The sequence below is a fragment of the Tauraco erythrolophus genome, chromosome 6, assembly GCF_009769465.1.
Source record: "Tauraco erythrolophus isolate bTauEry1 chromosome 6, bTauEry1.pri, whole genome shotgun sequence".
Classification (NCBI taxonomy): domain Eukaryota; kingdom Metazoa; phylum Chordata; class Aves; order Musophagiformes; family Musophagidae; genus Tauraco; species Tauraco erythrolophus.
The window spans coordinates 22206556-22228957 of record NC_141470.1 but is presented as its reverse complement, the minus strand read 5'-3'; the positions used below and the strand labels follow the sequence as shown (position 1 = coordinate 22228957).

General features: G+C 34.8%; 1 protein-coding gene across 1 annotated transcript in view; it reads right to left on the bottom strand.

Annotated features, from left to right (window-relative positions):
- ELP4 (elongator acetyltransferase complex subunit 4) overlaps positions 1 to 22402 on the bottom strand; it is a 159292-nt gene that overhangs the window by 70714 nt on the left and 66176 nt on the right. Inside the window, exons 8-9 of the mRNA XM_086612908.1 lie at positions 18640 to 18748; positions 15831 to 15937 (exon numbers count right to left, since the gene is read on the bottom strand). Coding sequence (XP_086469034.1) covers positions 15831 to 15937; positions 18640 to 18748 — 216 coding nt within the window. The remainder of the gene's footprint in view (positions 1 to 15830; positions 15938 to 18639; positions 18749 to 22402) is intronic.

Genomic DNA, 22402 nt, shown 5'->3' with positions numbered 1-22402 from the left:
CTGAAAAAGATCTCATTTTTTATGGCAACTGTTTCTTCTGATGTGGACAAGAACTATTATATATGAGGAAGGTCATTATACTAAGTCATAGCATAAAGCTTTGATGTCACACAGGAAAGAATACACAAGAAAATCTCAAATCCAGACTAAAAATATAAGAAGTTATTTTCTAAGAAGCAATGTTTAATACCAAGTGAAAAAAGGTGTTCTGGAATCATGTACAAACCAAATAGTTACAACAAAGAAAAAGAACATGTCCAGGCAATATGATGCAAACAGCCGTAAAGTGGGTGCTTCGCTTGGGCTACCAGGTCTAGCACGGCAATATTGCCTTTTTAACCCATGAGAGCTGGTTTAGAGACAGTAGCATCTACCCACTGCACTGTGTTGTGCTATAGAGATACGCTGAAAGAAAAAAGCTTGAGAACAAAATAAATAAATGAATAAATATGAAAAGCAGGACAAAAATTACGGGTAGATTTAGTACACTGCTGCTGTACCAAGAGAACTGAGCATGGCTGTGTGGCTGAGTTATTCTTCCCTGCCTTCAGAGCAGCTGGTTACTAAGATTAATGATTTATATATTCAGAAGGGTCCTGATTCTTCTGGACTTGTTGGCAGGAAATGCTACAGGAAGCATTTTACACAGCTTCCTCTTCACAACTAAAATAGATACATGTACTACATTCAGCTGTCAAGTATTTCACAAAGATTATTAATTCAGCTTGAACTTAATCTGCTGAATGAAAGTGCTTGAAAAAATGTATTTCAGTTTTAAGAAAAGAGAGAAGTATGACTTGATGTGTCAGAAAGAAAATTGGGCTGATAGTCATGCCTTTGTGAGTGCACCACTGAAACTCCCCTTTTCAGCACCAGGAATGGACTGTACTTATTTGAAAGGACAATTTGACTGCGGATCTTTACGCTTTCGTTGAAATACACAAATACAGCGAAACACACTGTTGCGCACAACACTGAGAAATCAAAACATATTCCAGAAAGTAATTCTTTAGCATTTTCTATCTAGATTATCACAGAAACATAAAATCATAGAATATCTTGAGTTGGAAGGTACCCATATATCAGACAGCATTTCTTTTAATTCAATATATTGGACCTATAGTAGAAAACTACAAAGAAATTATCTCCCTAGAACTAGAATTTTATTACCCTAACTATTCAGAAACTTTGTATTTGAACAAATTAATTATATCCAGTGAAGCTAATCATACACATCACTAACAGAAAGTAGCAGTCCTGATGACATAGACTATTACTTATACTATTACAATAAAAGTGACTTTATACAAAAAGGAGAATACTTAGTAAAAAACAATCCTAGAAAGCTTTTTACTCTGAAGATTATGTAAACAATATTACCCAGAAATAAAGGTTTGTTTTGTCAGATCACATTTGCACAGCTTTTCAAACTGGTAAGTATACACAATATGACTAAATTTATGATTTGGAAAAGAATTAAAAAGATTTCTTATACGACAGCAGATTTTGCTTTGTCATTCTTTCTTAGGTTCTGTATTATCAAAACGCTCCAAGCAGGTGCAAGCTTTGGTAAAAGTCAATGCAGTCTGATGTTTGACTAGCATTACTGGTCCATTAATAGCATGATGTTCTAACAAACAATACACGACGTTTTAAATACCTCTTGGATTTTTTTATTTCCTATACATCCAATATCACACTGGTTTATCTCAGAGAAAGAGTTTAACAGTTTTAATGAATTAAAAATCAGAAAACGCTTCACAAACCCAAAACGCATTGGTTAGGAGACAGCAGCAGCCATGCATCTAAAAACAAGGAAGTTTAAGAAAAAAAAATGATCTCTGCCTATACATGCTTTGCTAAAAGTCTCTTGACACAAATAAAAGGATCCTCCCCAACATATGGAGGAGTTGCTATGCCCTTCCGGGGATGGTCTGTAGCTATGTTCACCTCAGGCACGCCAAGGAGAGGTGAATTGTCAAATGTAATTTCAATCATTGGGTGGTTTGGTTGAGGCAGATTAGTTGTACACAATCATGATAGATAGTTTATCCCAGCCCCAAACTGCCGCTTGGGAAATCTTGCACGCAAACGAACAGAAACTCAGTCATTATTAGTGTCAAGAAGGTACACAGAGGCAAAATTTGGTTGGCAGCCAGGCAAGATGAATCAAGGCGAAAAAGTGACCAATTGCATGTTCAAAATGGAAATTGATAGGCGTGTTGTAGTTTGGAAAGATTTTAAACACCAGAAAAAGTCATGCATTATTAATTATTCAGATATAAATATTTAAAAAGTCTTTCTCTATGGAGAAATACAATTTTTTAAGTCAATGTAAATTACATGTATAGTGTCCTAATTTTAAGCTTCTTTATCCCAGAAGCTTCACTACGACAGTTCAAAGCACTTATTATATAACTTTAGATATTCCTGTTCAGTAAAAATATTGCAAATTAAAAATTATCCATCAAATAAACATGTTTAAAACAAATAGAAGGTATATTAGTTTTGAAGAATCATTTGTAAGCAAAGCAACCATTGGCACCCATCACAGTGGAGTATAATGGTCATATTTATCACGTTTGCCTTTTCAAAGACACCTAAACATTTAATGAACAAACCAGTAAAATCCACCTGTGTGAGCAATCACAATCCTCGGTTCTCTAATAAATAGCAAAAAATTGCTAAAAGAGAATGTCCTCAAGTTTCATTGCCTGAAGTGATATGCTCTGACAAATCTAACAGCTCTTTCTGTGTCATTCCTAATGCACTTGTCACTCAGTATTATCCATCCTCATTAATGACAATGGGAAAGTTTATCTTGGGAACACGTTTTAAATCATCCACTCTTTACAATGGGACCATGAAATCTCTTACAAAACATGAGGCGGGAACTACTCTGACAACAAAACCCCTTCCTGGCAGCTTTACTCTTAATTCCTGTTCAAGGAATAATGTGTTTATCATACAACTATACAGAACAATATATTAGATGAAACTTGAAATAAGAATAGCTGGTTTGATTTTTCAAGATCGGAAGTAATTTTACAACATTTTTATTATGCTGAGAACAGTAAATTTTTAGGAGTGTAATTTTTTATAGAAACATGCTTCCTCTTTTCGGAAAAAAAAAGCTTAAAAAATACTCTTAAAATAGTTTGAATATTCATTAACTAAACACTTGATAGAAATGGTGATACTGCTCAGTAAAAATGATCTCTGACTGTATCTGGCTTTGTACAAATTCTGCTTTACTTACAAATATTTTTACCAGATGTTTAGACTGTACATGTAACAAAGTTTTAGTTATGTCTAATCTCACCAATAAATATTCAGATTAGATTATCATTCTGAAAACTGATACCTGCCTATGTCAATGTTACGCACTCGCAACTGATGGAATGCAACTACTCACTTTACTTCCGATGCTCTAACGCAAAAACTGCAACGTCAATTGCTTCTCTTTTCATAATCTCATTTGTAACAACATCAACAACCTTCCATAAAAGCAGCCGTTAAAATAACTTACTTCCAAACACATCTTCTCTTACTGCACCTTCAATAAATGCTAATCTTTTGGATCAATTAGTAAAGTAACAATATAATTTCAAAACACAAATTTGAGAAACAAAAAATTACAAAAACCAAATTAATGCTGCAAGAAAGTATTCCAGATATACCTAGTTGTGTGAGCACAAACAGCTCCTAAACTGAATGTGCAGAATAATACTGTCCTAAAAGATGGAAATACACACTATGGTGTGGATGAAAAGACAGGAGAGGCCAAGGTAGAAGAGACCATGGAACGTGTATAATTTCTAGTTCAGACCACACAAGGAAAAAGTGCTTCTTATATAAGGATATAAGTAATCCACTGACACAATCCTTCCAGTGTAACCCTTCTATCTTAGAGTCTTACTCTACAAACATAGCAAACATTTTCCTTTGTAGGTTTAGGGGCGTTTCAGTAACCTGCATCGAATTGTCATGTTTTTTTCAAAGCTAGAATGCCCTTTTCAGATTAGGAGAAAAACAACACAGACACAAGTCCACCTCAAAACTGTGTATTTTCCGTACTGTAACCATAGTCCTGAAAGTTCCTAAAGTAGCCCATGTTTTCTTAGGACAGGCAGAACAAGAACAAGCCAGTTCTTCCTTCGCTGTTTCCACAGGTTCTCAAAAATAAAACATAACAAACCAGAAATTTTCAGACGTTTGCTCAAGGTTTTAGCAGGCAGTAGTGGTTTGTCTTCTTACTCCGCAAAAACTGGCTTTATTAAAAGAAAAGCAAGAAATAATGTGGCTATTTATTTAAATGATGAGAAATAAAATACCTCATCAGTAATTTCTTATCAAAATGTAAAGAACACCTAAAAAGAACAAAACCTAAGCAGGACACTAATAAAATAAAGCAAATATATGTTAATGCCTAGCTATTTACAAGTAGCTACTTTAATGATACAAATACAAAAATAAAAATTAACCTAATACATTTAAAGATGATTATAAATTACAAAATGCCTCTTTACTTAAGCAAAATGTGAATTCCATTTAACTATACAGCTCTTCAAAGCATCAGGAATCTCCTTTTAGTTACTTACTGGAATATCTGCACACATTCAATATTTATGCTGTCTTTCTCCCTATCCATTTTTAAACAGAATTAAAGGAGTAGCTAAAACTCTGCCAATAAAATGACAGGAAGGCTATTTTTAGTCTAGATGATGCAGACCAAGCACAAACAGCCCATGGCTATGCTACTATTGAGGATCAGATCTAAATGCAAATATTGGATTTTCTTCTTATGAATTCCTTATTTTAACAGCAACAAGAATTACAAATTAAGTACTGGTTTGTATCTCTTAATACACACTTATACTAGAAGGGGAACTATTTTTCCCTATATTATAGCAGCGAAAGCTCATATAACTCCTGTCATACTACTCTCTGGTAGCAAAAGGTTTGTGAAAGGGCATTTGAGGCAGCATAGGAAACCTGTAATCTGCCCAGAATTACAAAGCCTTATACCAAAAGGTGAGAAGTACTGATTAAGAAGTATACGGTATTGCCTCAGGGGCTTTAGATTGCAGACCTGAGACATAACTGACCTAAGAGACTACAGTGTTTATTGAGTAAGGAACACATTACTAAATCCCTAATAAATCAATGAGAGAAGAGATGCAATCAATGGATAACACTACATAATAAAGTGTTGAAAATAAATCGCTGCTCAGTTAGTAACATATGGCAGCTCAAGAGGCTGAGGGATATGTTTATTCTATACACCACACAGACTGTGTATCAAGATGAGTACAAGCTGTGGCTATATCTATGAGAAGACTTTCCTTGGTCAGTCCCGAGAGTGTAGCTTCACCATACCCTACTTGTTCCTACTCTCGATCTGCAAGTAAGCACTACCAATTCAGGACACCTACATCTTTAAGCCAAAAAAAAAAAAAAATAGTTAGAGAGCAAGGTCTTCCTTAGTTCACTCTTTTCCACACTAATACGATACATGAGATTTAAAATAAAAAGTGGTGAATATTATACTAAATCATCATACTCTGCTATACTTTCTGCCAATATGCAGGTAACCAGACAAACTTCAGGTTGCACATAGAAGCCCTTAAAAGCAAGAAATACTAGTAACATGTGGTACACAAGCAAAATTTTTCCTCTTGTTCATCTAATTGTGTGCTGGCTCACAAACAAAAGCAAGTTAGGGTGCATGTCCAAAAACTACACTGGAAGACTGTAATCCTCGACTGAGAACAGTGGAATGTGACCGCCGTTGGAAGTATTTCTGCCACTCACAGACCCCAAGCCTATCTGACAACTGCACCGTTCTTAACTCCTCCAGCTGGAGAGGCTGAAGCCAACCCAACGACAAAGCAGGTCACTGTATAGTTACTACCAAAACACGTGAAATGTTTTACTTACAAATATTCCATTAAGGTTCTATTCAAACTCTCAGCAGATATTCTGGATATATCATGGAGGCTTCAGAAGTCTCTTCAAGACTCAGCTACCACGGTCAAGTCATCCACCTCAAATGTTCATTCACAAGTCACACAAAGTCTATCTTTTTCTGAATGAGTGAATGTACAGCTCCTTAGCAAAGCTTACTAAGGATCTTAAAACTTTAAATATTAAGCAATCAGGTTATTTTAGGACTAGCAAGCACTGTTTTGGATGCAAGGTGAAATTGACTTCTCTTGTGCAGCAATACTCACATTCTCCCACTTAAAAGTGATAAACTGTTCTTTATTTTTGTTTTCTCTTTATTACTTTTAAACATGACTCAAGTACGCATACTGCCCAAAGATTAGTGATTTAACATGAGAAGGTAAGTCAATTTGGTTACTGTTTTGTAAATATATGAATTTTATGAATGTCAGAGTGAAAATTCTTCAGTAATTTTTGCTATAACAGACTTGAAGCAGGATAAAAGAGGATGAAGAGCCCATAGAGAGTATTTTCATAAGCTAAAAACCATAGGTTTCTCAAACCTTAAATGACAGAAATGAGGCATTTAAAGTGAATTATTTTCAGCAAGCACTACCACCTGTTTTCTGAAAGTCAAGCAGTCTATGGCTGCTATAAGTTGGCACCCAAATTCTCTTTATTTATTTATGCATTTATGGACATCAACACAAAACTTTAGTTGTTGTACATCATTCAATTTCTGCTCACTTTCCTTGCAAGGAAGGAACGAGGAACAAGTGAGCTGAACTGTAACTTGGTAATGCCATTCAAATTCAAGCTATTATTCTGAAACGAGTTAAAATTACGTTAATGTTAAGCTGGCCAGAAATACCTCTTAAAAGCAATAAATAATATTTTTCTTCTTGGAGACAGTATCACTTGGTATTTCAAAAGCTGTTGGGTTTTAACATGCAATGGGAATTTTTAAATTGCATTACGCATGCTAACAGAATCCTCTGAAAACCATATGTAATATAACCAAGAAAAAACAAATTTGAAAAAAAATATAAAAAACATGCAACTAAAACAACTATAAGAAAGACAGCAATAAAGATGGCATGACCAAAATCTAAGTTTATTTATGCCTTAGGCACTGTAGTCCTCAGCCATTTTGCTTATGACAATCTACTTTTTGCACCCTCCCCTTGGCCAGGAATATAAAAATAAAACGTACTCTGGAATTCAGTTACAAATAATACCCCATAGTTTGGCCAAAGCAGAAAGTAGTATTTGCACAACGGTTATAGAACGCTTTTTTTCTTCACCTACAGTACTACATACACTCTGTATATTTTTTTCTCCTGTCTCTTTTTGGCACTTTTGTTAAGTCTTTCAGACTAGGAATAATAAGACTAGTTTGCCCTCAATAAAAATAAAATGAAAAAAATGTTCCTGTATATTAACAGTTCAGTAAAGGGTAATACTCTTTGTGAATCAGTAAAATAAACAGATCAGCAAAATGGTATGGAAGTGTTTTTGTAGAGGTGAAAAATTTAAAGAAATCATAAATTTGTGGTTTCCTTACAGATTTACGTTCATCCAAATTCACTAATGTTTTCATAAGACCGGAAATGTTAATCTTTAATCTTGAATTTGCAACATTACAATAAAGCATTTTGGAATTTGTTTGATTCAGACTGTTACTAGGCATGGCAAACATTTGGCAACATTGCTCTGCTTTCCTACAAAATGACATTTTAACCCTTTCCAAGTTTTTGATGGGGCTATCTTACAGTTTCTGAGTTTACAGAGTACTTTGAATCACTTTCTACCCCAAGATCAATATCAAAGCCATAACAAACAGTATTAACACAAGGTCCAGACAGGTGCCCATCTTTCATGTGGAGATGCAAAGTCATCCTATTCTCAATCTTCAGTTACAGCTGTGAACTTCTACTTCAATGCATTTCAATGAGGTTCATGTACCATACAGGTCTGTGTTTGAGGAAACATGACTTCCTATAAGCTTTAATTTTTATTTTCTTGCATTTACAGAGATACATAAAATCCAGAGATCTGTTTCATTGTGTAGTGACATGACTGAATTCGCTATTATTTGAAAGTGAGAACATGATACAATTATTAAATATCATATATTTTTTTAAATTTGGTGGTACTTTAAAGAGCATGTAATGGAGGTAGCATTCAGCTCCTGCTGAGCACTACTATGAATATGGCGTTTAACTCTTTTTGCTTCTTAATACGTCACCATCGACATATAACTTACACCCATAGACCTTTGTCTAAAAAGCACTACTAATTTAGTGAAAAATATAATCCTTGTAGATAAAGAGTTTTTTAATCTTTATCAACTAATGTTTTTACGAAAGATCTCTTCAGCTTACCTGTCTACGAAAGTGGGAATATGTCAACTACTTTATTTGTCTGGCAAATACAAGATAAGTTGACCCATTTATTTACAGACTGAACAAGACCAATCCATTTCATGCTGCAGCACTGACCCTTAACACAGATCCAGGGAATGAGCAGTCCATTACAATATGTACAAGTGACCTTTAATTGCATTAATGGCTTTGTTGCATGTTCTTCCATTGCGACAACACAATTATGGTATAAATATTTCTAAACAACATAATTATTTGTTTAAATAAAATATATATGAGTTCTGTTTACTGACAAGGAACTGCAGATGCACTGTATTATATGTGTTAAAGTTTCGAAAAATTGAATGGAGCCCTCATGTTATACTTGTATAATGTCAAACAACCCATAAACCAAAATTAATTATGAAATAAATTTCAGGATATTACAAATCTTCATATGCAACCTAAAAGTTAATGGTATCTTCCTGCATTCATCTTCAGAATATTGAAATAATTTAATTTACATTATTCAGTACTACACAATAAGAAGGTGGTATTTTCAAATTAATTTTTTCCCCATGTTCACAAGATACAAGCGTTCTGAAATTCCATATACCACATGAAACTTATTACTTGATTTCAGCTCTACGTACCATTGGCATTCAGAGGATTTTTTTCTTTTTAAATAAGAGCACTCCAAGTATTGTTTCACCTCAAGTTATTATAATTTTAAAATGTCTCCCAAAACTTTATATGAATTGTACTGTCACAATTTTAAACATGTTTATTTATTCAAAATTGTTTGAAAGAATGTAATACATTTTTGACAGGCAGTCTTTTACAATATTGAAATCAAATCCTTGATTTCATCAAACCCTTCATATTCTGTGCCTTATTCCTGGAAGGCTCATGCCAAAATGATTTAGTTTGATTTTCTTTAACAATGGTAGGTTGGCTTGACAGCATCTGACAAAACAATTCAGTGAAGTACACCATACCAGGTAAAGAGAACCTGAACTGGCTACTAGATAAAATAACGCAGAATGGAGCTTGGAATTAGTTTTGCAGGAGAATCTTTTTGCAATATTATTAATTCTAGATTAAGAAAATGTTATGGTGTTATAATTACTATCTTTTGATCTATGTTTAAATAAGTCAGTGGTAATGTCTTTATTAATATCATAGGGAAAATGGACAGGAAAAATCAGTGCAACAGTGGTTTGATTGGCACAAATTTCAGCTGAATTTTATTACAATGTTTTACTTCTCTCTGTTAAAAAGTTTAGTTTTTTATACAGAGTTCTCTGCATTTGAGTCCCTGAGCTGAAGTGGAGCATCCAGTACTAGAGTTTGTCAGGTATGATGCTATCTGCTCAAGGCAGGCTAAGGAGAAAAGAGAAGTTTTTCATGTAAGCCCCAAGGGTACTTGTGTTCTCAAATACATGGGGACGAGGGGACTCAAAGATTCTATTGCATTAGAAAATTAAAGAAACACACTTTTTGTAACACTTCAGAGAAGTTCTGTCTCACCTTTGAACCAGGAATACCTGCAAAGTTTCATCTGTGCTCCAGGCACTGGGCAGCCAGACAGTCATAACTGTGTTACCCTCTGGCTTGGTAAAAGCAGGTTCCGTTTTGAGGCTGCAAGGCCTTAACATGGGGTCAAGTCTTGTAATGCCACCAGTGCACGATCTTAAACTACAGAATTGCTTTTATCTATATACGAAGGTATATTGACTAAGCTCCCAGCACTACAACGTGTCCTGTAGCATATATTAGCTTTGGTGTTACATTATGTGAACTTTATCTCAGTGAACAAGGATTCATTTCCATATTCTACTGACCAATTGCTATAGAACCATCACCTTACTTAAATTTCTAACAAACAAATGTTTTGCCTTTTGTCACCTCTCAGGCTAATAGTTTCTTTTTGTTAAAATATTGTCTAAAATAGTTCATTAATTCAAATGCATTTGTTTATTTACAAAATTACTCAACTTTATAAACATCAGTGAAATATAATCGGGATTGGGGTAAGTCATGAATGAAGGCTGCTTCAAATTTTCTTGGAAGGAGCCTATAAGAAGTGATGCTATTAGAGGTATAGTGGACACTTTCTCATTATCACTGATACAGAGGTTGGTATGGCACATGTGCGTATTTTAAATATATGCTGATCCCACATGTACTGGTGACAGTGTTGATTTGTTCCTCCAGAAGAAATAGCTCATGAATAACTCTAAACCATTATGTCCATATCTGTTCTTGATGTATTTAATGAATGACTACAAAGTATTTCCTGGAGCATGGTTCTGGCACTCAGTAACATCACCATCTCCTGAATTACTTGGGACCAAACTTGTGCTATGTTAATACCACACTGAAGCACTGCAGACATCAGTTCTGACTTGGTCTCATCTGTTTTGGTAAACAACCTACAGTAGTGACTAATTTTGCAAACAAGAAGTTTACCACAATACAGTCTGTATAAAATAAGCAATGAGAGGGATAGAATAAAAAAAAATTAAAAAAAAAAAAAAAGAAATACAGAGATTTCAGATGGAAGCTACCTAAGCCGTATTTCCTGTTTTTAAATGCCAAATTTACCATCTTAAAAAAAAGAGTTTTAAGTCTTCTTCCAAATACCAATGCTGGACACATAACATACACATGAATATCTGGAGTTGCAATTAAATCTTGCTTATTTTGGCAATCATTAATTTTCTTACAGTCCTCTATTGATGGATGAAGAAAGGACATTATTTTAATGCTTTTGGAATCATACATTTATTTTTATTTTTGTATAGACTCAATTGCTAGGCTTTGTGATTATGTTGCCTTCCAAAGACATAATCTTTTATTCTGGCAATTGCCACTAGGAAAAATGCCCTGCAGAGTGCTCCATAGAACCATACTGTATCTGCCTGCCACTGAGAAATCAGCAACTTTCCTGTCACAGGACTCTTCTAATTCTGACTTTCTCCTCCTCCTGTTAGGAAACACCTCTCAGAAAAGAATCTCCTGAACTCATACATTTAAGCTCTTGAAACTTACTTATTTTTGCTCTGTGGCAATTCTTTTTATAGTATATGACACTTGGGTTCAAACTGAGCTGTCTCTTAAAGATTTTTACTCTGGTTTGCACAGGTGTTATATAGCCATTGAAAAGAAAATCGTATTAGCTGGCTCTTACTTGTGCATTGCTCAAAATAAAAATAAAAAAAATTCACGACAACTATTTATTAAATAAACTATATATACAACTTGCAGGAAAAAGCTTATTCTCTATACTATTAAGAATTGACTGTTACCTGAAGACTTCAAACATCAGCAGTAAAGCAAAACTAGGGAATTAAAAAAAAAAAAAAACCAACTCTCACAGACTTTTCTATTTGCACACATTTATCTGAATTTATCAGAAGTTTTTACTTTAAATGCATAATTTCAGAGGTTTATGTTGACCAGGCAGTAACAAAGGGAGTTAACCAAATATGAATCTTCTCCAACTGTCTTGTCAAACCAGGTAATGATGTCCTGCCAGCCAAACTCTGAGGGAACATGTGAAACAAACACAAAAGTAAACAGGCCTTAAGCTGCCCAAGGGAAAGTCAGCAAGATGGCAATTTCAATCATTTGGAATAATACTAAAGCAGCCTTAGGCTTTTCTCAGAATGGAAACATGTCACTGTTACTGCAATATTTCAACAAATCAGACTGCAAAAGAAAGGAACGCTTATGTAATCGCAGCCGTAGAACAGTGCTTTACTCAACAGTGAGGTGGAAAATAATTCAGAGGAAATTCCCTTTTGCTAGTAATTGCAAATGTACCTAAATTACAAAGACAAACAATGTTTCCTCAGAAATTTCGAGGAGTGAAAAACAAATTTAGGCACAGATTCCTTTAGTTTTGATACAGGAGGCTTTGGAACAACAAAGATAAAGTTATGTCAAATAAAACTACGAATATAATGTTCCTACAAAATTTATCAACGTTGATAAGTTACATTCAGAGCTATAAACAAAGCAAAAAGTACTTCAAGAACAGTTCTGCTGAAAAGTTTCATTAAGATGAATGAGTTGTCATATCATTTAACTGAGAAATCAAAAAATATTTCAAATATTTGGAGAACTTACCTAATCAGTAAACTTTCAGTATGTGTCTAGTCATGTAGCCATCTTTTAGTCAATCATCAGAAAATCAAAGGCAAATTGGCATGACTCAACCCAAACTTTAATACCGCATGATTGTGTCGTGTAAGCTTGTTTTGTGCGAGGGCTGCTGTGGTTTTAGCAGAGAGATTAACGACCGGACCTAAGCTGGCCTCCAAACCTTGCCCTGCTGATGCCTCAAGCCCTTTGAAGTCTGACCATCATACCTGGCAAAACAACAGTGGGAACTAGGCTGGTGTCAGATCTAATCAAGTTTCCTGCCTCAGCATAGCTAACTATGGGGTACACTAATTGGCCCAATTGCGGATTATACCTTTTGCTACAGATTCAAGACAATAATTTAGTCAAATGATGGTTTTTATCTCCTTCTAATTAAGATTCCAAAGTGGGAAGAAATAGGATTAGACAGGCTAACTTCAAAATTGTGTCCTTTAAAGTGGTATGCACATAAGATAGATCTCTGATAATATTGCATATAATAATATATTGCCAGTAATTGCTGTGTGAAGATTTGGGAAAGCTTGATATACTACTGCACCTTTTACCAAAAACATGTAACTTTTCCTGGAAAGGGTCTACCTCCTAATTCACAAATGGAAAACCAACACTCATAAATATTCATTAAAAAACATTTAAATCCTGAATTAAAAAAAAAATCCCTTTAGAATACATTTCAGTTAATCTTATTTTGATGAAGAAGATAAAAGAAAAACGGAAACAGTTAAATGATTCTACAGACTCCAAGAGGCGGAGTCCCTCCCACAAAACTGCAATCTAATAAAATGGATTGACATTTAAGGTTTTTTACTGATGATGGCCAAACCATACAGAATTATTTAATCGGTGAGCAATTCAGAGATGAGAAAATCCATATCCCATGCCTTTTTTTAAACTGCAAAAAAAGAATGTAGTGATGAAAACTCTTTTTGGAGAAATTTTGCCATAAATCATAGGTTGTGTATTTCTAACTTTTCTTCTGTAATTTGATTTTAAAGTGGCATTTCAAGTAGAGGTCAGTAATTTTACCCTAAATTGTGTATATAACTAAGCAGAAGCTTTCCAAAAACTGTAATGTACTTACAATATATTTTAATTTCACATTTAAGCTACATACTAAGGAAGTCAAAAACTTAGTTGTACTTTGTATAAAGCACACTGTTGCTTGTAATACACACTGTTCTGCTGCTTTATGTTTTTACCACCAGAACCAAACCTGACTGCTGACTCATCACATTCTAACTGCAGAAACCCATTTTAGAAGACTGCATTTACATCCCTTCTTAATTCAATTTCCCCTTGCTCCCACTTTCTTATTGACCTCATTGCTCCAGTCAGCCTAGCTGTAGTCTGCCTCCCCTAATAGTATGAGGAAGAAAAACATATGTATTATAGATTAGTGAAATGTGCACAGGAAGATCATAGTAGGACAGTGATCTAACATGTTCAAAAAGGGCTAGTTTGTGTCAGTTCAGCTTATAGAACGCATCTCTCTAACATAACCTGAAGTTACTCAAAAGGGGCTGCAGCTGAGCAATGAAGGGAGAAATTATACAAGTGGGTCATCTACGCATGTCTAGGGCAACAGGTTGTTTCAAGAGTTCCACTACACCTCTGTTTCCAATGCTTCTGCCCCATCGCTAATTCAATTCTTTTTACAGAGTGTCCTGTTAAGTTGTTTTTTTTTTCTTCCAAATTACATTACGAATCCCAAACACGGCTGACAGAAAAAATTACATTCTGAGTCAGGATTCATAGTGAGGAAAAAAGCCCCAAATATTCTAATTCATAGCTATAATAAATGAGAATTTACTATGCTGTGAAATGAGGGTGCACGCTTCTCTGCACTTCTGAAAACAGTAAGAACATTTGCATTTTAAAACCAAACACAGACTATTAAGGTTTTTGTTTCTAATGTACTTCTCAAAAGCAGTTGTTGAAATGGCTTAATACCTCACAACGCCTGGTTTCACTAACTGCATTCTCTGGAAAGTGAGAAACCTGATAAAGGAATGCCTTTGGGAAAAAAGCCCTCCTTGACGTATTTGCCTTGAAGTGGCTTCTGAAGAGGATACCTCTAGTTGAGAAACTTCTAGCTCTCATGCAGAGATGACCTGCATGAAGAACTGGCTGCCTGATTAACTATTAACTACTCTCAATAGGATTAGATAATTAAAGACATTGATGACCATTAATTAGGAGGAGGGCACCTTAATTTGTCACTTGATAGGGCCTTTTCAATGATTTATAGGTTAGGGCTACTTGCAATTGTGAAGGGGAGGGGGCAGTGAAGAGACAGAACCCTTAAGTTACCTTATCAAGTGGCCAGCTAAAAAGGGCAGAGGGTCAAATAAGGGCCAAAGTGGTCACTTAAGGGTGAAGTCCCAAACACCAAAGCAGTGCCAAGCCACATTGACCATCATTTGGTGATGGAGTAAAAAATATGCTAATTTATTGGTGGCAATTCTCTCTTTTTATGGTTTCAAGCAGTTAAGACAAGTGGCCTGCTTAAGAGCTTTTCATTTGAAAAGAGATTAAACAAAATGGTTTGTCAGGGATGCTTGGCTGTTTTATGTCTTTGTTAAAAAAAATTTGCCCAGACTGTACCGATGACTATCACATCACCCTGAAAGCCATCTTCCATCTCTAAGCATTACTTGGTTAATAAATACATCAGCTCTAATTGCTTAATAGTGCTATGTTCATTTGCTCTTTAGCAAGATTAAAATGAAATACATCTTTTGTATTACTGCCTTCTATCAGGACTGTCTGCATAAAGGTCACAGAAAAAAGTTTAAATTTAGTAGGAAATTTACTTAAGGACATTAGTGTAAATGATACTGTGTTTAAAATGACATAAAAGAGCGAAAGGTGATTTCAGTAATGCAAAGAAAATGGTTTCTGAATACTGATAAGGACACTTATCCCTCATACCACACACAATTTTAGGCAGCATTATACATTAAAATCTCTCTACTGGGGTAATAACATGTAGCTACTTTCCCACCCACTAACACAAGTAAGAGCAAGTCATTAACATTTAATTAAATATGCTCCTGACATCCTTAGAAACATGTCATGCTTTGTTATTGAAGGTTGTGGCCTACTTTCTATGTACATTTTAAACCAAAATAAACTATTTATAACAGACTGATTTAGTGCAGTGAATGAGACATTTTTAATTAGAAGGCATATTACAATATTTCGTAAAACTGTTCTGAACAGCGAAACCAGAATGAAATGAATTTACAACATCTGATGCATATTTTATGTATTTCACAAAATGAAACATAAGAGATGGGATTAGCTCCACCTTTTGGGTTCTAAATAGTGAAACAAAACTGTTTCTCTTACCTCAATGGTGAACAGCTTCCTTTTTAATCTAAAAGCAAGGTCCTTCGTGTCTGACACATCACAGATCAAGCTATTAAGCCGAGGAATCTGATGTACATGAACCAAACCTTGTGGAAAGAAAGAGTAAAGGAGGGGAAAAAAAAATAAGAAAACGCTGTCATCCAGATGCATAAATTAGAGTCTTACAGCAGAATTCTGTATATTTACACACACTCACCCTCCCCTTTTTAAACTGGAGCTTACTACCAGGAGCAATGAAGCAAACGGTGCGATTATACTCAAGTAATCAAGCAGAATAAGATAAACAGAAATCCTTGTGCGAGGAAAACTAATTGCACTTTGGTACAGAAGTACAGATGTAAAGAGGGATCTTAATACTTGTCAAAACTACAGCTGGTTTGTGTGTGATTTTCTCTTGTATTTACAGTAAGCAAATATGGCTATCACCTTGCATGCTGCCCACGGCACCACTGAGTGATCTTTATTTTATTAAATGCACCAGTAAGCAGCCAGCAAAACAAGGCTTATGGGTTACTGATAACCACTGAAGCTCTAATGAGAAGTACTTCGTTTTGCGCCCTGAAAATGACTTTAAAAAGTTTCTGGAAAATACCGATTTAGATCGTGCTTTAAGATAAATTTTAACCCCTACGCCATCCTAGGAGAAATATGTTTTCTTCACGCAGGAGCCTTATCTAGCTGTTCAGATGTTTTTAACAGTACTAGGTGCACTGCAAGCTCTGCATTCTGTCAGCTGCAACTCAAGCTGATTTTTTCTGACAAGGACGCTGGATGGTTTTTGTGCAGCCTAATATAGTTTCTGAACAACCTAAGGGTGATTTTCTACATTTGAAAACCAGGAAAATTCTACAGGGCTTCTCAATTACTGGCCTATATTTGCTATTCATAAAGCCAGCGTCTCAATGGAAATACTGAACATTTAGAAAAGACATCTTACTCGAAAATGGCAGCTGTGAGAAAAACTCCAAACACTAAAACCCTAATTTAAAATAAGGCAAGTATTTTTTTCAGGGTTTTATTTATTTTTTTTTAAAGGAAGAATAATAGAAGAAAGTTTCCTAAAATTGAAATACTTTAAAGAGCATAATTTTTATCAGTACTGATTACAAAAATTCTCAATAATATTAGAAAAATATGTTTACATTTTGAAACCTTCTATCCCTGTGACATATAAGAAGTATTTGTTTGGCTTTTGAGTTCAAAATATAACTAGTATATATAGGAAAAGCAAGTATAACGCAGGGTTGCTTATAAACAGCATTCTAAAAAATCTAAGGATCATCTATATCATTGTTCTGTTATTTTATTGACTTTCCAACCATTTAAATTTGCAGATAGCTTAATAAAATTATTGATGCAGGATTCATTAAGTAATGCAATAATTTAACCAAGCTTCTCCTGAGTAATGTCAAAATCTTCCATCATCTGCAGTAAATAAATAATTTTAAAATATATTTTTAAGCAAAAAGAATACATGAAGCTAAAACTGTTAAGAATACCTATTTTTAGAATGTTAAATTAAGGTTGCCTAAACCTCAAAAGCTAAGTATATTAGCACATAATTTTTATTAAGTAGTACCAAAAATGATTTAGCATACATTTTTACAGGAAACCAGGAAATAACTGCTAAAACACATATTGTCTTAAAGGATCTCTTCAGTACCGAGAAAAGGAGTATCAAATTGACAGAATTATGTTAGCATAAACAAATGCCACATCACGATTATACAGTTGGAAAAATAATTAGGCAAATTATTCTAGCTTTTGTTCACAGTTTCTTTTTCATTCACCTTTTTTCAGATAATGAAACGTGCACTATTTTCCTAGTCAAAAAGATTTTTCTCTGATTTATTAATTACAGCCTGCATACACACAGTGGTGTCTCAACACCATCTTTGCTTCTTTTTCTATATATTCTGCTATGGAAAACACTGCCACATTCTCACATGTTTACAGCAGGTTTTGGATAAGCAGTTTACATTCAACCAAAGGTTTCCATGGAACTACAGTAGTATCACAATAATAATAGCTGTAATTTATGCACACTCAGAGCACCGCTCCAGATTAGCTAAAACTGTTCGTTACTCACTGGTCTGGCTATACATAACTTCTAAGCTAATCTTTTAAAATTTAAATAATTCTGCTGCAACAGCTAACAAAATCTTTGGGAAACAAAATCGGAAGATTAAACACCATCACACATTTTGAAGATAAATCACTTGAAAGGCTACATGACTTTTTATCAAAATTAGTTTCATGTTTTACATGCCACACATATTCACATTCAATTCTTTAAATGCGTAAATGCTGTAAGTTAAAGCTGAAAAGCAGAACATTATTTTTAGATAAAGTTTATATAGCACATCATTTAGCAGTTTATTCACCTTAATATAATATATGTTTTTCTGTGTTCTCTATTTAAAACTTGGCAGATCAAAAGTATTGATTTCATGACAAGTTCAGCTCACTGGTCAGATGATTGCCAAGCCTCCTCTGCATGTGAATTCCCCAAAGCCTGCCTGTTGAGATGTACATCTGATTGAGCCATGCCTCAGTAATACGGCTTGACAACATGCAAGGAGTTGCCATGTTTCCTTTGCAGCCTTAATGCACTTTACTGAAAATTTTCCTAACTCAAGACTGGTTAGCAAGGAGAAACATTTAAGAGGTATATTCTAAAATGAAATCAAACGCTACTTTATAGCAGATACTCAATTGGAGGGTAAGCCGCTAAGTGCCCTAGAAACACTCAGGGCAGACTTTTTGCATTGCTAAGGATGGAACTTACCGTGGTAATCCTTGTATAATGGATTGGTTTCTCTCTCAGAGCCAATAAATGATTCAAGACCAACCACCATATCTGACAAGTTTGTTACACGTTCCATAATTGCTTTATTCTGTAAGACATGGAAACAAAATACACATCCTATGTGATGAAAAAGGTAATTAATGTACATAAGAGTAAGTCTTGGTCTTCTCAGTGACAAACTGTGGGGAAAAAATAGGTCATCAATACCTAGAAATTACATTAGAGGGCTTTTTTTTAAAAAAAAAAAAAGAAGACTTGAAATTTCTTTCTAAAGAAAACACATTTGACAAGCAGAAATAATAAAAAACATCACTAAACTCATATTTTCCAAAATCTTTGTCATGTAAGCATTTGGTCACATCAGAGATATTTACAAACTATGTGGCAGTTAAGCACCTCTCATTGACTTCTACTATGAGTCAGATGCCCAGCTTTTGTTTGTATTCTGAAAACCTTGATTTTTTATACACTTAGGCACATCACCTCTAATATTTTGAGCAAGCACAACACACGATTATTCATTTTGGTCACCAGTCAAACAACATGGAAACCCAAAGCATTTTGTCCAGCATTTTTCTTTCTAAAAGTTCTTCTCTATGCAACATATGAATCTAAAACTTCAAGTTGCATTACTATTTCTCAATATATTTATGATTTATAAATGATGCCCTATGTCTTGTGCAACAATGTACTGTCATATGCCTTAAATAAGCTGTTTTCCACATAGGTTTTTTTACTTAATTTTATATAGCAGAAAGCAGCATTCAAAGGTCACAACAGAGATCTTCAGAAGTAACTCAGGAAAAAACATTCTTAAATGCTTTGATGACGTCAGTACGTAATGAGCAAAAAGTAGTTATCTTAAAGCTGCCTGGAGAGTTGGTATACTCTTGTTCTTGAGGCTGTAGGTGGTATATCCGTCATACCTTCAGAGGTATCAAGACCAATCACCTCAAAATACTCATTCCAAGTACGAAGAATTAGCTCTGTAGCTCCGAGTTATAGTTTTGTATTTTTCATTAATTCTAAAGCGTTTTGTACATTCTGCACTTTTTTCATAAAATGTATGACTGATGTTTATTATGAAAGGTCAATTTAAATCCTGGTACACTATTTGATAACAAAGTAATTAGGAGCAGAGAGAAGGGAAACATCACTAGATATGTTAGAAAAGTCTGTGCATTGTACTGACATACGGGTTTATTAAGATGGTGATCAATCCACCAATTGCTTTCATGAACCCAGATTTCAGTAACAGTGTTATTTCCTAGCCACAGCGAAGCCTACGAAGCAGACGTGAAAGGTGAACATTTTCGACTCCCATCAAAGAATAATCTGAATTCTGTTTTTGACCACTACACAAAGTAACTTGTGGCTTGTCCTGCACAGCCCAATCTGCTCAGGTTGCAAGGCCTAAATCCACTGATCCCATGGTACCTTTACACCCCCTCCCTTCCCCACCTTATGGGCCAGATGGCATTAAATCCTGGGGACTGGTCTCTTTTCAAAGCTGCTGCTTGTGCACAGGCCAAAATGACCTATCCCCACGGAATCAGGGAACTTCAATTTTACCTACAAAGTCTAATGATGGATAACGATAAAATAGTGTTATACTACAGAACTTCCTTTCTGAGGAATAACATTAGCGATAACATACATGCACCTCTGAAATATTAAAACTGACCTGCAAATTATTTCCTCTTCTAGGAGAGAGAGAGAAAGAGATGGTATACTACATTTTAATGGAAACTTTTGGTCACGCTATTCTACAGGGGCAATCACATAAAGATGGTATAAATAGAAATCTAAAGTAGCCAGTGACCTCTAAACCCACAGACCAGATATTACTGTATTTTGCTGGTTGTTCAGCAGGCTGTTATTTGTATAAGCAAGAAATACAAAATTGTTATATAAATAAACAAACACTGATGATTTCTGGAAGCTACCCTAAACTCTTGGTAGAGAAAAAAGATTCTGTCATCTGAAAAAACGTTTGCTGTCCATCAACATTTTTGCTTGCTGGTTTTGATAACAATGGGTTACAAAAACGGCGGTTAGAAAGCTGCTCAACCATCAGCAAGGTATCCTCATCATGAATAGTCCTGCAAATAAGAATAGCATCTTTCCTATTTGGTCTTAACTCTGGAAAGATTAAATTGAGGGATAGCAATTCAGTATTTGCCTAATGATACATACTTCAATATGCTGGCTTCAGCTCTTCTTCTGAACAAGTTTGCCTTCTTAAATTGTAGTCTGTTTGCTCACGTTGACTTTGGTTTTGTTTTTAAAGTGTGTCAAAATATTCTCCTGGCTTAATGCAGTGTATCTTGGGAAATATTTTGCACAATGAATTGCCACACCAAATAGACATTTGCTTATGTGGCATTGTTGCCATAGATCTGTATCTATCATGTATTTTCTAGTTTGCAGCGTTCAGCACATTAATGTCCAATCAAAGCTGACGTCAGCACACAGATAGTTGTGATGTATGGCATACTGACATAAACACACAAATCATGTTGCCCCATCTGGGCTTGAAAATTTAACAGAGCTCCAGATCCTCCTCCAGCCCCATACAAATCTACCTCCTGCTTCTGGCATAAACTTGGCAGCTCTGGAGGTGAGCCAGGACATGGTTAGGAGAGAAGCCAGGAATGAGGAGATTCAGGGAAAGAGTTTGTTGGCAGCTAGAAGAGGTATTGTTTTAAACTACACTAAAAAATAATAAAAAAAACACTCAACCCAGTCCTGGAAAGTTTTCAGTCTCGCTAGATGTACTGCAGTTTTTCTAAATTAGTTAGTTCAGCCAAAATGTAATTATTCTAACAACATGGTAGCAACCCTGTTGTGCAGGCTGGGCTGGGCATCCATTCTATAACTTACTTTGTGCTCACTGTTTTAGACAGGCATTTTCTATTAAGCGCAAACTTGCGATATTTGGGCTCAACCAAAGTGTACACTCAAAACAACGTCTCAAGAAAATCCATGTAGCTAGTTGGATATGTAAATGGGAACTATATATATGTGTTTAACCAGCTTTTGGGAAGGGCAATTACAGAAAAAAGATTGCTTTGTCTTACTAATTTATTTGAAGAATCTACATATCTTTGAGTAATTATTTTTGCATGTTTAAAAATACTTATTTACAAATAAAGCAGTTCAAAATGTATCATCTTCCGTATCTGAGTATAAAGCACGGTATTCTACCAACACAAATATATGTATAGCCTGTACGCTCAAACTGACATACTGAAATTAATACTGTGTGTTTCTACTGGATTGAGTTCTTAATGTACTACAATTTTATCATTACTACTATTAATCAAATCAATCTTGGTTCATCTGGATTCCATATTAGGAAAAAAATCTGTCTTTTCTATTCTGCTCTAATTTCTAGTTCTCCTCTGATTTCCTGTCAAAATTTTTCTAACACCCAGAGATATGTCCTCCCATTTTTATTTTGTCAGTTTCTAAAGAAATTAAAAACCTCACAAAATTTACGTAATAAAAATATTTAAATTCTCAGTCAGTGTGCTGAATTAAGCAAAGAAAAATCAAAGAATGGAAAATTTTCTTAGAATGGCTCCAACTTTTCTACACAGCACATATAAACGATATCATAATTTAAAAGGAAAATGAGAGACTCATGTTAAAGATCTCTAATGACATCCAACTAGCACCTGTACGAATACATTAAGCTCTTGAATCACATGGGCTTCGTATATTTGCATTTGTATTCTGA